Genomic DNA, 15,538 nt, shown 5'->3' on the forward strand with positions numbered 1-15,538 from the left:
TTTTAGATTCATCCTTTAGAAAAACTGAAATGTTTCCATTTAAAACATGAGGTCATTTTGCTAAACAAGAGTCAGACAGAGAAAGACAAATATTGCATGGAAAAGCTTATATGTGGTATCTAAGAATTGACATTTTAAAATACTGAATCTTCACCTTTTGGAAATATTCCTAAAATGTCTTCTATTTATTCAGACTCTCCTTTTGTGTTCTGTTGTGGTTGCTTCAGATAGCTCTTTATCATTTCTTCCCCCCACTTAGGTGGATTCTAACTATTTTTCAGACCTTCTTACCATCAGTTGTAATTTTGTTCTCCAGTATGTATTTCAGGTATATGAAGAGTATTAATCTTTATATAGTTATCTTGTTTATATTTTTGGCTTTTATTTTTTATTTATTTTTAAATGATTTTTAATTTTTTTCCATTTTACTTGGTTTACAGTGTTTTTTTTTTTTAAGGGCCACACCTGTGGCATATGAAACTTCCCAGTCTAGGGGTCAAATCAGAGCTACAGCTGCCAGCCTAAACCACAGCCACAGTAATGTGGGATCCAACTGTGTCTGTGACCTACACCACAACTCATGGCAATGCCAGATCCTTAACTCACTAAAAGAGGCCAAGGATTGAACATGAAGGCTCATGGATACTAGTTAGGTTCACCACCCACTAATCCACAACAGGAACTCCCTTTGTATTTATCTTGTATTAGGCCACTGGGCTAAAATCGTCACAGCATTAAAATATTTTCAGATGACTATCTTGGATTTTTTTAGATATACAATCAAGTTACTTAAAAATAGTGACAATTTCATCTTTTCTAAGTTTATGCCTCCTGTTTCTTTCCTTTTGCTTCCTGCATGGCTCAGACTATCATCTGAGTAGTGTAGTTTGATTGTGGTAATGGAGATCATTCTTGCCTTGCCTTTTCCAGAACATTTGTGATGAGGGGGCTCTTACATTCAAGGTTTAATTTCCTGTAATACTGACCAAGAACTTCATAGTTACTTAATCAGAAATTTCAATATATTGAAAGGATTAATCTCAGTAATATAGGCCATTCTGGATAGTGTTCCTATCTGGAGTAGCATCCTGGAAGCAAAACCTTAGAATCTAAGTGTCCAGAGCATGTCACCCAAACAGAAATGCTTAAATAAATATTAAGCAGGTTTTTCTCTGAAGACTTAAAGAAGTCTCATCTGAATTCTATGGATACCAAGGAGAAGTGATTGAATCTGACATGAGTAGGAAAGTTTGGTGATGAGATGACCTCATTCATGGGTATAAAAGCATCACAATTCAAGGTGGGACACAGGAGCCTCTGTCCCTACAAGGACAAAAATGAGCTGGGACTATGGAGTTTGTCAAAAAAACAACTGAAGAAGAATCTATCAAAAGAAAATTAAGTGGAGCATGATAATGTGAGAAAAAAAGAATGTATACATGTATGTGTAACTGGGTAACCATGCTGTGCAGTTGAAAACCTACAGAACACTGTAAACCAGGTATAATGAAAAAAAATGACAATCATTATATATTAACAAAATGCAAAAAAAAAAGAGAGAATTAAGAACTCAGGATTTACCATTGTGGCTTGGCTAGTTAAGGACCTGACAGCATCTGTAAGAATGAGGGTTTGATCCCTGGCCTAGCTCAGTGAGTTAAGGATTCGGCATTACTGCAAGCTGCAAATGTGGCTTTGATACCGCATTGCTGTGGCTGTGGTGTAGGCCTGCAACTGCAGCTTCCATTTGACTCTCAGACCAGGAACCTCCATATGCTGGAGCTGTGGCCATCAGAATAAAAAAAAAAAAAGAGAGATTAGACAAATTAGGCAGCCTATAAGTTCCTAACAACATCCACAAAAAGTTTAGTTTATCATGTAGGTAGCATCTTGGAATTATTTAAATTGCCCCTTGTTGGATTTTACCCCCTGATCTCTGTACTTTGCTGATGGAAATATCCTAACAAAGAGCAGCAGGCTTCTTTATTATAGGCTGGCAATTAGAGACAATGACATCTTGGTCAAATTGAACTTCACATCTCACCCAGGGCTCCTCCAAACTCTGTACAGGAGGTCAAGGACATGGACATGGAGACAAAAAACTACAGCAGCAGCAGCATGTCAGACTTTATCCTTCTGGGCATCTCTTCCAACCCTCAGCTTCAGAAACCCCTCTTTGCTGTCTTCCTCATCATGTACCTGGTCACCCTGGTGGGCAATGTACTCATCATCCTGGCCATCCACTCTGACACCCGGCTCCACACCCCTATGTACTTTTTCCTCAGCAACCTGTCCTTCATGGACATCTGCTTCACCACAGTCATTGTGCCCAAGATGCTGGTGACCTTACTCTCAGAGACAAAGTCCATCGCCTATGTGGGCTGCCTGGTCCAGATGTACTTCTTCATGGCCTTTGGGAACACTGACAGCTACCTGCTGGCCTCTATGGCTATAGACAGGCTGGTGGCCATCTGCAACCCCCTCCATTATGACATGGCTATGAGCCCAAGGCACTGCCTCCTCCTGCTGCTGGGTTCTTGCACCATCTCTCACCTGCACTCCATGCTGCGTGTGCTGCTCATGTCCCGCCTGTCCTTCTGTGCCTCCCACGTCATCAAGCACTTCTTTTGTGATACCCAGCCTGTGCTGAAGCTGTCCTGCTCTGACACCTCCTCCAGCCAGATGGTGGTCATGACTGAGACCCTGGCTGTCATTGCAACCCCTTTCCTGTGCACCCTCTTCTCCTACCTGCGAATCATCATCACGGTGCTCAGAGTCCCCTCTGTAGGCGGGAAGTGGAAGGCCTTCTCTACCTGTGGCTCCCACCTCTCTGTGGTTGTTCTGTTCTATGGAAGTATCATCTACGTCTATTTTAGACCTCTGTCCATGTACTCAGTGGTGAAGGACCGGGTGGCCACAGTTATGTACACGACAGTGACACCCATGTTGAACCCTTTCATCTACAGCCTGAGAAACAAAGATATGAAGAGGGGTTTCAGGAAACTAAGGGACAGTATTCACTCATAGGAAGGACATGACAGGATGTCCCAATTGGGGTGGGACTTAAGAGGTGATCAGGTTATCCTTTCTTCCTATGCATTTTCAGATGTAACCCAAAGAGGTAATAAGCAGTGGTGTTGCACCACAGTGAGAGCACTGATATCAAAGCAGCATCGTTTGGTTTATACAGTGACCTTGATTACTTTATGATCATTCACAGGCTAATTACTGCTAGGAATCCAGATTTCAAGAGAAAGGATTCTGCCACCCAAATAGTGGGCAAAAAATGTGTCTCCAAACAACTCTTCCATAAATTTGACAATGGTCAGTGCTCAAGGAACTAGAAAATCCTATTCAAATTTATAAAACATTACATGGACTCCATAGAGTATAGGGGAAAATCTTCTTGAAAATTCCTTAAGGATGAATTGAATTTTGACAGATGAAAGTTAAAAGGACAAGGAACTAGAGTGTTTCAAATGTGGAAACCATCCAAGCAAGTAAAAGCAATAAACACTGGGATGTGTGTGAGAGATGGTGAAAAGCCCTGCGGGGCTTCTTTGACATCAGGGAGAATAGGATGGTGGGCATTGGGGGTGGACAGAAGAATCTATAAAACAGATTTACTTCCCCCAACACCAAAGTGTCATCACAGTGTGAATTTGCAGTACTCAACACCTTTTCCCTTCCTTTTTATTTCTTTTCTCCATGTGGCCAGTGTCCTTACTGAAATACTCATTATGTCCTGGATAAGCAACTTGTTTCAGTCAAGATAAGCAGCAGAAACTGAAGTTGAATACAAGTCTTTTGGCCTTAAAGATAAACCAAGAGAGGAGTCCCCATTGGCATGCAGGGGAAATGAATCTGACTAGTACCCGAGGATGCAAATTCAATCCCTGGCCTTGCTCGGTGGGTTAAAGGAACTGGCATTGCCATGAGCTGTAGTGTACAACACAGATGCAGCTTCAATTCAATCCCTAGTCTGGGAACTTCCATATGCCAGCGGTATGGCCCTAAAAAGAAAAAAAAAGTAAAAAGAAAGATTTAACAAAAGGTACATAAGAACCTAATGGAACACAGGGATGCCTGGGGCCCAACATCAAAGTCCTTGCCATAGCTCTCACTATGTCCACCTCCAATTTTCAAGAAGCCATCAGCATCCAGGAAACACACTTCTTTTGCAAAAGCCTTTTTATTTGCACAGGCACCCCTGGATTTAACCACTATCTCCCACCAATCACTCAGTTTTGGGGAGGGTGGCCTGGAAGATCTCTACACATTCTACTTCCTCTATTTATATGCCAGTTTTTCCATGCTCAGCCGCATACATAAATCACATTAGAATATGAAAAATACATAGAATACATTAAATAAATTCATTAACAATACCTTCCATAATTTATAAAGTTCATTAAGTATTTTGGTCCCAGGAAACCTAATGTTTCTTTAGCTCGAACCTCCCTCTGCCATTAGAACCTGATTCCTTTTTTCAAGAACACATAGTTGTTAAGAAATCAAGATCTTTTACTTAAAATCTTATAGATATCCCAAAAAGTTCAAATAAAGAGAAATAGATAATTAGTTACAATTCAGTAACACTTTTGACAGAAAGATTAACCCTAAACTTCTCAGTCAGAACAAGATTCTCTTCTTTTTTAGAATATGTAGCAATTCCTTTAGATGTCCTGCTGCTGTTCAGGGGCAGGTAATGTTTGGGGACTTTCATAAAAGATTTGCTATCCAAACAATAGAGCCCAGAAATTGACCTTGGAGGTTGCTAAAAAGCACTGGTAAGAATAAGTCCCTTCTTAACCTAGATATAATCATAAAAAAGATCCAAGCAGATCTTCTGAACACCTTGCCAGGTTAGGCAAATTGCTTCTGTATGGCCCTTGGGAGACCAAGAAACTTCTTCACAGTCCTCCTTCTACCATACAGACACCTGGGAGGCCGGCTGACTCCAACAGTGGAATAATACGGCTATAATCACGTCCATGGATGAGAATATCATGAAGGAAAATGGACTGGGGTCCTTTTGCTGTAGGCTCACATATATGTAAATGTTGACAATTTTTCATAATGTTGAACTAAGAAGAATCTAGTTTTTTGAGCCTATTTTGCCTGTTGATCAGAGAGAATGACATAAAGAAGGAGGCATGTATGAAAATTGAGGAGGGTATAGGGAAGTGGCTGAGTATTTCTGACACTGAAGAGGCTGAAATAGGAGGTGAGGTATTAGCCAAGAGGACTGAAAATAAGTATTCATATAAGCCAAGAATAGAAGAAGTTTCAAGAGGCAGCAGTTATTAATCCACAACAAAATGTGGTGAAACTTTAAGCAAAATAAGCCTGGAAGATTGTCCATCGGCTTAAATGACAAGGAGGCCATTGATAATGAGGTTTTAGGTAATGAGACTTTAATGACAAGATGACATTGGCAATGAGGTTTCAACGGAGGAAGGTAAAAAGAACCAGACTGAAGTGAATTAAGGAATCACTTGTGATTCTGTACATTAACAATGAACAGTCTGAAAAGTAAATTTAAAAACACAATCCCATCACTAGTATCAAAAGAATAAATTAGTTAGGAATAAACTTAACCAAGGAGGTGAAAGACTTATCCATTTTAAAACAAAAATATTGGATATAAGAAATTAACAGAAGGAAGGGTGGGGGAAAAAATGTAAATGTAATGTATACATGTAAGGATAAACTGACCCCCTTGCTGTACAGTGGGAAAATAAAAAAAAAATTATTAAAAAAAAAGAAAAGAAATTAAAGAAGACCCAAATACATGGAAAGACTTCATGGACAGGAAGATTATGCATTATTAAAATGTCCATAATATACAAAGTGATCCACAGATTCAATGTCATTTCCTTAAATCCTTAAATCCCAATTGTCTTTTTAAAAGAAATAGACAAATCATAAAATTCATATAGAATTATAAATGACCCAAAGTGTCCAAAAAAATCTTAAGAATAAAAACCAAAGCTGGAGGCATCATACCCCATATTTTGAAAATATATTACAAAGCCACAGTAATCAAAATAGTATGGTATTTGCATAAAGACCAATGGAACAGGACAGAGTATCCAGATATAAAACCAAATGCATACCATCAACAAATTTGCTCTCTTTTTTTTTTCTTTTTCTTTTTCTTTTCTTTCTTTCTTTCTTTCTTTATTTATTTTTGCTTTTAGGGTTGAACCTGTGGCATATTTCCCTGGCTAGGGGTTGAGTCAGAGCTACAGCTGCTGGCCTACACCAAAGTCACAGAACCAGCAGATGCCAACCACATCTGTGACCTACACCACATCTCACAACACCAGATCATTAACCCACTGAGCAAGGTCAGGGATCAAACCCACACCCTCATGGATACTAGTTGGATTTTTCAAAGGCATCAAGAAATATAATCAAGCATTCCCTGGTGTCCAGCCAGTTAAGGATCCAGCATTGTCACTGATGTGGCTTATATTGGTGCTATGGTTCAGGTTTGATCCCTGGCCCAGGAACGTCTGGTCAAAAAAAAAAAAAAAAGAAAAAAGAAAAAGGAATATACAATGAAGATAGTAAAGTCTCTTCAATAAATGGTGTTGGGAAAAATGGATATCCATGTGCAATAGAACTAATTTGGACCTTCATTTTAAACCATTTACAAAAATCACTTTGAAATTGATAAAGATTTACATATTTGACCAAAAATATAAAACTCCTGGAAGAAAAGTTCCTTGACATTAGCCCTGGCAATAATCTCTTGGATATGACACAAAAAACACAGACAGCAAAATCAAAAACAGGCAAGTGGGAATACCTCACACTAAAAACTTTCTACAAAGCAAATGAAACAACAGAGTGAAAAAGGCTTAGGGAATAGGAGAAACTATTTGCAGAAAAAGTATATGTGATATGATGTTAATCTGCAAAAGATATAAGGAACTCCTACAACTCAATAGCAATAAAGCACCTAAATAATCAGATTTTTAAATGGGCAAAGGACTTGAATAGACGTTTCTCTCAAGATGACATACAAATGGCCAATGAGTATATGAAAAGATGTTCAGTGTTAGTAATCAATCAGGGAAATGCAAATTAAAATAAACATGAGATAACACTTCACACCTGTTAGAATGGTCATTATCAATAAACAAAGCAAAACAAAACAAATGACAAATGTTGATGAGGATGTGGAGAAACTGGAACCCTTGTACACTATTGATGGGATTGCAAAATGAAACAGACACTATGGAAAACAGGGTGGAGTTTCCTCAAAGTCTTAAAAACAGAACTACCACATTATCCAACAATCCAACCTCTCGGTATTAGTCCAAAAGAATTGAAATCAGGATCTCAATGATATATTTGCAATTCCATGTTGATGCAGAAGTTTTCACAATGTCCAATGTAGGCAAACAACCTAATTATCCATTAATGAATGGGTAAAGAAAATATGCTGTATACCTACAATGAAATACTACTCAGCCATTAAAAAACAAGGAAATTCTGGAATATATGACCCCATGGCAAACATGGAAGATGTCATGCTACGTGAAATAAGCCAGTGACAGAAGGACAAATATTGCATGACTCCATTAATGTGAAGTAGCTGAAACAGGCACATTCATAGAAACAGAAACTAGAATGATTGTCCCCAGGGGATAGGAGGAGGGGAAATGGGGAATTGCTGTTCAATTGGTAAAGAGTTTGTCATATAACACTAGACACTTGCTGTACAACAATCATGCTTATCATTAATACTGTACCCTACAATTGAATATATAAGAAGGGAGATCTCATGTTACATGTTTACTAACCACAATTTTTTTTAATTTTATCGGAATGTAGTTACCTTACAAAGTTGTGTTAAATTCAGGCATAGAGCATGCTAAATCAATTGTACATATATCCATTCCTTTTCAGATTCTTTTCCCATATACATTATTCTTTTCCCATAAAGTAACTTTCCCTGTGATATACAGTAGGCCCTTGTTCCCCATCTATTTTATATATAAGAATATATTGAGAATTATGCCTTGATATTTATATTGCAACAGAACAAAGGGTGGGGTAAAATGTATACATGTAAGAGGAATATGGTCCCCATGCTGTACAGTGGAAAAAAATTAAATAATAAAACAAGAAAAAAAATAAATGAAAAAAGAATATGTATATATCAATCTCCACCCCTTTTAACCCCCCACCACATTTCCCCTTTTGTAAACATAAGTTTAAAACACAATTTTTAAAAAATAATAATACCAGGGGAAAAAAAAGAAGGTCTAAATAAAAGTAGAGCAGAGGAACAGAACCAGATACCTCAGAAAGTACAAGACCCTATATTTGAAAATCTTATGAAACAAGAGCTAATTACACAAAAACATGGAGATAAGAAAGAATATATGAGCTAAGGTTTCATGTCCCATCAAAATTACTTTCAGTATGAAAACCTCTTTCACTATTCAAGTTCTTCTGAGGAACCTAATACAACACAAGTTTCAGAAATAAAGATGACTCAACAGACAGCAACTTAAGAACAGGTGATAAACAGCAAGCACATATTTACCTGTAGAACTAGTACTAAATGGAGTGATGTCACCAAGATGGTGGAGAAGCAGATCCCAGCATCTACCCCTCACCCACAAAGATGAGCAACTAGACAGCTCTCCACCAACAAAAACAGCTCTGGGAGAGCTCCCGAATCTACTTAAGAGACTTCAGGAGTTCTCTTACAGCTCAGGGGGTTAAGGATCTAGCATATTCACTGAAGCCACTCTGGCATGGGTTCAATCCCTGGCCTGGGAACTTTCATGTGCCATGGGTGCAGCCAAAAAGAGAGAGAGAAGGATGGGGGTACTTCAATAACACAATGTCGAAAAATACACCCTTGAGAATTAAAGCACAAAAAGGGAAGGACAAACAGCTTCATTTTGCTTGCATCAGCCCATACTCCAGGCTGGCACTGCTTGGTGCCAAGGGGAACTCCCCAGCAGGAAGGAGTTCCCCTCTCAGGAAAAAAAGAGTGGTAAGTGAGCAACTAGCTTCCCTAGGCTTTGGGGACACCAGGTGAGGGCCCAGCTTCACCCAACCCAGAGACCTGCAAAGGTGAGACATATAGAGATTTCTAGGAAGAAGGAAGAAAAATTGAGACTTGCAGTATCAGCCATAAAGGGACAAAAACTACAGTTCCCAGGGATCTGCTCTGCCAGTGACCCCAGCAGCTCTCTCTGCTGAAGAAATCCGTGGCTGGCACAGCCATCAAGACCCCCTGCAGATTTCACTAGATTTTGCCCCAAATGTATTTGCATTTCCTGATCAGCCACTTGAGTCCCCCTCTGCTACCCCAACCATCCCCGCCATATGCAATGGAATATTTCAGTACTGTTCTCCAAGTTGAGATATGAAAGAAAATGTATATATCCATCTGTGTACTTAAGGCCACTGAACTATACATTTGAAAATGGTTAAAATGGTAAAAATTATGTCGTGTAGTTTTTTAAATTAGTTTTCTTTTAATAGATGGGTTGAGAGGTGTGGCTATATAAGTACCAAATAATCAACAAAGAATCTTTTTTAAGTTTCACCACAGAACCTTTATGTGAAGACCTGGACTATTCTCTTGACTCTACATTCTCCCCCACCACTTGGGAGAGACCCCAGGCTTTATCTACGCATTTGCCTCTGTCTCTTTAGAAATCACTAAACTAAAAAGGACTAATCATCTAGGATTCTAAGAAAACCAATGCTATGGTAGCCTGGGTTTCCTTGGTCTCTACTGAGAGGTCCCAGTTCCCAGATCAGGAATTGGACCTGGGCCACAGTGGTGAAAGTGCCGAATCCTAACCTCTACACCACCAGGGAACTGCATCTAAAGAGAGGTTTCTACTTTTCTCCAAGCAAGGTGTTTAATGAGTTCCGTGGGCTTGGTACCTGGGGAGGCTTCCTGTCTCCTTGGTATGAAGCCATATGCAGGACAGTCAGGTACTTCCAAGCCCCCACCCAATCCATCAACACCTGACAGAGCCTGAAGGTGACAGGTGGTGGATATCTGTGGATAGATGGACAGCTCATGTTCCAGTGCCAGGGGCTCCATGGAGGGGTCGCCTCTCAGGAGGGAGAAGAAAAGTGGCCACTTCAGGAATTGATAACCTTATTTCTAGGCTGAGACAAAAATCACAGGCACTCAATACTGCAGGTCTTGACACCTGCCTTGGGAATCTGGGGCTTTTTCCTTTCCTTGGCCTGCTCTGAACATTCCCTCTATGCCCCAAGCCCTCCAGTCCTCTAGACACCAGGCCAATAAGGCTGAGGAGAAGGAGACCCTGGCTGTCACCATCACTTACCTGAGTAAGTAGCTGGTATCCTCAACTCTATACCTAGAGTATTTCTAACCTGGAGTGTGAGAAACTTTCACACTTTCCTATCTGATACATTCATTCTTACCAAGAAGGAAAACTAGTGGTCCAGTTACATGCAGAACTAAATGCCAGGGTTGGGCTAAAAGTGGGGTTATCTCATCCTTCACACCCTGCCTCCTGTATTTCCCTGAAGGCTTCAAACTCCTCCTCACATCTTCTTTCCCTTCTCCATTCACAAAAGGGAGGGAGGTTTGGCTCTGAGTGGGTGAAACTCCAAAGGGATCAACCCTTTCAGAGGAAGAGTGTAGCTTGAGGATGCTGAGGGGTAAAAGTCCAGCGTCTGTCACCCCAGAATGTCTCCAATACCTCCTCCTTGACATTTCACCTGACCCTCTGCAAATACATGATCTAGATCGGAACTTAGGTTTAGAAATTTTCTGTAGCGCTGAAAGCTTGTCTTAAAAACTTTCCTTTGAAACAAAATCTATAAGACCAATGAAGGAAGAATATTTTTGGATAAAAAGGATGAATTCTTGGACTTCTAGGTCTTGCTATTCACACGATACCTCACCAGTGACATGTCCGTCACACAGGAGTGTCAACCATGGGTTAGAGGAAGAATGGGACAAGAGATATAGGAAGATTTGAAGCTGTGTCCTGGGGGCAGGGGTACAGGTGACAGTGAAGGCAGGAGACAGATGACATGGAAAAGTGAAGGCTCAGGAATATGTGGTCAATGACTTGGTGTCTCCTCACCTCTGTGTCCCCAGGACCTCTCATGACTGCTGGCACTCAGGGAGTGCTTGCTGATTGCTTAACAAATCAATAATTCCACAGGAAGGAGAAAAGCAAAATTGTGGTCATTTGTTATAACTGAAGACAGTTAAGAAAGTCTATTGGTTCAGAATGGATAAGAAATGAATTCCTAGTGATTAGCACAGGGAACTATATCTCTTCTCTTGGGAGAGGCCATGATGGAAGATAATATAAGAAAAAGAATACATATATTTGTATGACTAGGTCACTTTGCTGCACAGCATAAATTGGCACAATGTGGTAAATCAACTATAATTTTGGAAATATTAAAAAACACAAAAAGGAAGGCTATTGGAAGCATGAGGTTTAGATTTCTTGACTGCTGGCTTTAACATCAAAAATATAGATGTGAGAGTACCCATCGTGGCTCAGTGGTTAATGAATCCGACTAGGAACCATGAGGTTGCAGGTTCCATCCCTGGCCTTGTTCAGTGGGTTAAGGATCTGGTGTTGCCATGAGCTGTGGAGTAGGTCACAGAAGTGGTTCAGATCTGGTGTTGCTATGACTGTGGTGTAGGCTGGTAGCTACAGCTCTGATTAGACCCTTAGCCTGGGAACATCCGTATGCCATGGGTATGGCCAGAGAAAAGACAAAAAGACAAAAAATACATATATTGTGGGTCCTTGGGATTCCATGAAGTTAGAAGGCAGTGAGTTCTCTCTGTCTAGATGTATTCAAGCCAGATGACCTCTGTCAAGGCTACTCTAGGGTTCCTGCTCTGGGTGATGGTTTGGAAAGGATGATCTCTGAGTTTTCTTCTGGCTCTGAGATTATTCAGGTCTATACACATTTCTTCAGGCACTGTCTGAACATCTATTATGTGCCAGTTTCCTAAAGGTTATATACACAAATTTGTTAATTAATGTTGTTAAAGAGCAGAAATAATTAAAGTTGACATTTATCAGAAGCTTATTCTGTGCCACCTAAATTACTAACTGATTTGCATGCATATTATTACAATCCTAACTGCTTTTTTTATGGCTGCACTCCCAGCATATGGAAGTTCCTGGGCCAGAGACTGAATCCAAGCCGCAGCAGTGATTTACTCAACAATGTTGGATCCTTTCATCCACTGCACCAGGCTGAGGGATCAAACCCACATCTCCACAGTGCCCTGAGCCACTGCCATCAGATTCTTAACCCACTGTGCCACAGCTGGAACTCCCCTTATAACTAGTTGGAAGCAGATACTCTTTAATTCTTATCTTTGTAAATAAGAAAACAAAGATATAATGCTTAAGCAGCACACTTAAATCACTCTGCCAAGAATTAGGGAGCCTAGGACTCAAATTCTGGACTAATCTCAGAGCCCTCAATCCTGACCACTAGGCTTGACTCAGTAGGTTCTGCAATTACAACATAATTTTATTTTATTGTGGTAGGAATACCTAATGTGAGATCTACTCTCCTAACAAAGATTTAAGTGTATTATTGACTACAGGTACAGTGCTGCACAGCAAATCCCCAGAGTTTATTCATCATGCTTAACTGAAATGTCATGCCCATTGATTACCTCAGTCTGCTGTTACAGCAGGTCATTGATTTCTGATCACATTCCATGGCAGCTGAGTCTCTGCCTTTATAAATTGCTGAGCAGAGTGACAGTTCCTTCTAGACAGGGGTCCTGCTTTGTTCTCTCTGTGTCTTGCTTCTCTGTGCCCATTTCCAGGTTAAGAATCCAGGTCCTGAAGACAAGAACTTTGTTATCTAGTCCTCTCTGTTATGTGCCAGCATATCTGCACCACTTATTAAGTTCTCCTGCTCAGATGACCACCTGGGACTCAGCTCAAATCTAATCTACTGTCAGGACATACACCTGTTACTTGCATGGTGCCATTCTTTTTTTCTTTTTTAGCCACATTCAAGGCATAAGGAAGTTCCCAGGCTGGGAATCAAACTCAAGCTGCAGCTGTGGCAAAGTTGGATCCCTAACCCACTTCACTGGACTGGGGATCAAACCCATGCTACCACAGAGAAAACGCTGGATACTTAACCTGCTGCACCACAGTGAGAATTCCATTGGTGCCATCCTTAATACAATCAACCTGCATAAAATAAAATGTTTCACCAAACCAAGCAGAAGCTCTCCTGCTGCTAGAAAGTGGTCTGCCCTCTGCCACACAGTTCCAGAATGCTGTATTGTCCTCAGATCATACAGCTTAAACAGTTTCACCTCCTGGAGGGTTGTAGACTTTGCAGTTTCATGGAACTCCTGACAAGATTGTTACCCAAACTCCCAAATGCATCCCAAAAATTTTCCCCCAAAAGACTAGAGCTAAGAACACCAACTCTTTCGTTTGTTTGTTTTGTTTTGTTTTTTGTTTTTTCAAGGGCAGCACTGTGGCATATAGAGGTTCCCAGGGTAGGGGTTTAATTGGAGCTATAGCTGACAGCCTACACCACAGCCACAGCAACACAGGATGCGAGCTGCGTCTGTGACCTACAACATAGCTCACATCAATGCCAGATCCTTAACCCACTGAGCAAGGCCCAGGATCGAACCTGTGTCCTCATGGATACTAGTCAGATTCATTTCACCCAGTTGCCATGGGAACTCCAAGATATTCTGATACTCATTTTTAGGAAAACAGAAAGCAAGAAATCCTGGCTAAAACAGAATAGGTAAATTTCATAGTTTCTGTCTTTATGGATCAAGGAAATGTAAGCTCAGAAGGGGACTCATGTTCAGTGTAAAACAGTGACAGAGACAGAATGGAAAGTCAGATCTGTGTGACAATGAAATCCATACTCTTGTCAACTAGACCAGGCACTCGAAATAATTTAGAACTGGAAACTCCAGGCAAGGACACACACCTAACATTCCTTCATGTTTCCTACTTGCAGGAGAGCAATGACAAGAGGAAACCAGACTCACATCACTGAATTCCTCCTTCTGGGACTGACCAGTGACCCCCGAAAGCAGGTGTGGCTCTTTGCCAGCTTCCTGGCCATGTACCTGGTCAACATGGCTGGCAGCTCAGTCATCATTGCAGCCATCCAGGGGGATGCTCACCTCCACACCCCCATGTACTTCTTCCTCCCCAAACTTGCCCTGGTAGACATCTGCTTTACAAACATCATTGTGCCAAGGATGCTGGCAAACATACTGAGCAAGGGCAAGAAGGACCCCTTTGCCCAGTGCCTCACACAGATGTATTTCTTTGTGACCTGTGCAATCACTGACAGCTTCCTCCTGGCTGTCATGGCCATTGACCGCTATGTGGCCATCTGCAACCCACTGCATTACACCACAACCATGGACCCCAGGCGCTGTCTCCTGCTTGTGATCACATCCTGGCTGGTGTCCCACCTCCACGCACTCACCCACACCATCCTCATGGCCCGCCTCTCCTTCTGTGGGCCCAACATCATCCACCACTTCTTCTGTGATGTCCAGCCACTGCTGATGCTCTCCTGCTCGGACACCTCTGTCAATGAGCTCTTGGCCTTCACAGAGGGCTCCTTTGTGATCATGAGCCCCTTCCTCTGCATCATTGTCTCTTATGTGTACATTGCCCATGCTGTTCTGTGGGTCCCTTCCGGGAGAGGCAGGTTCAAGGTCTTCTCCACCTGTGGATCCCACTTCACAGTTGTGTCACTATTCTATGGAACCATAATATCTGTGTATATCCGCCCTTGGTCCACCTACTCAGTGACAAAAGATCGTGTGGTCACTTTTATCTAAACAGTAGTTACCCCCATGCTGAACCCTTTTATCTACAGCCTTAGGAATAAGGATATGAAGCAGGCCTTGCGCAAGCTGATGAGGAAGACAGAATAGTAGAACCCCTGTATGGTACATCTCAGGATTCACTCATTCGATAAGGACTCATGAAACATGTGCTAAATACTAAGAACTGCATTCAATTACAAACATATTGCAAAGATAAATCAATCAGGGCCACTGTCTTCAAGATTACTTACAGGAGTTCGCTGGTGGCTCAGTGGGTCAAGGTTCCAGCATTGTCACTGCTGTATCTGGAGTCTCTGCTGTGGCCCTGGTCAGATCCTGGCCTGGGTATTTCCTTATGCTGAGGGTGTGGCCAAAAATATTAAATACAGCTCAGTAAGGGAGAGAATACAACTGCAATATAAGATTATTGTACTTTTTTGGTAAAAAAAAATAAAATGAGACACAGTTATTGATTTCTTTCTGTATTATACTAAGTTTCTTTCTTTTCTTTTTCCTTTGCAGTCCCTTGTTCATGTGTGTCACGTTCATAATTAGTGTTGCACAGTAGGTTTCCCAATAAACAGCAAAGAAAAACTTCTCTAGTAATGTTTTTTCAATGTTCATTATGTGGGTCAGCTTACACAAAGCCTCAAAAGGTCACTGTCCCCATCACAGGAGTTATTAATTTTA

At 41.0% G+C, this 15,538-nt stretch overlaps 2 protein-coding genes across 2 annotated transcripts; both read left to right on the forward strand.

The window, feature by feature from the left end:
* The first annotated feature begins 2,020 nt into the window (after positions 1-2,020).
* Positions 2,021-3,027, forward strand: LOC125121390 (olfactory receptor 1L4). The gene has a single exon (XM_047769617.1). The coding sequence runs from the start codon at positions 2,083-2,085 to the stop codon at positions 3,025-3,027; it is 945 nt and encodes a 314-aa protein (XP_047625573.1). The 5' UTR covers positions 2,021-2,082.
* Positions 3,028-14,026: 10,999 nt separating this feature from the next.
* Positions 14,027-14,860, forward strand: LOC125121391 (olfactory receptor 1L6-like). The gene has a single exon (XM_047769618.1). It carries the CDS (start codon positions 14,027-14,029, stop codon positions 14,858-14,860), a length of 834 nt encoding a protein of 277 aa, XP_047625574.1.
* The last annotated feature ends 678 nt before the right edge of the window (positions 14,861-15,538 follow it).

This window comes from Phacochoerus africanus, chromosome 2 (assembly GCF_016906955.1).
Source record: "Phacochoerus africanus isolate WHEZ1 chromosome 2, ROS_Pafr_v1, whole genome shotgun sequence".
In the NCBI taxonomy this organism is placed as follows: Eukaryota; Metazoa; Chordata; class Mammalia; order Artiodactyla; family Suidae; genus Phacochoerus; species Phacochoerus africanus.

Bases quoted from the DNA above. Each gene is read 5' to 3' on its own strand.
- LOC125121390 (XM_047769617.1), top strand. From the start codon at position 2,083: ATGGACATGGAGACAAAAAACTACAGCAGCAGCAGCATGTCAGACTTT.
- LOC125121391 (XM_047769618.1), top strand. From the start codon at position 14,027: ATGACAAGAGGAAACCAGACTCACATCACTGAATTCCTCCTTCTGGGA.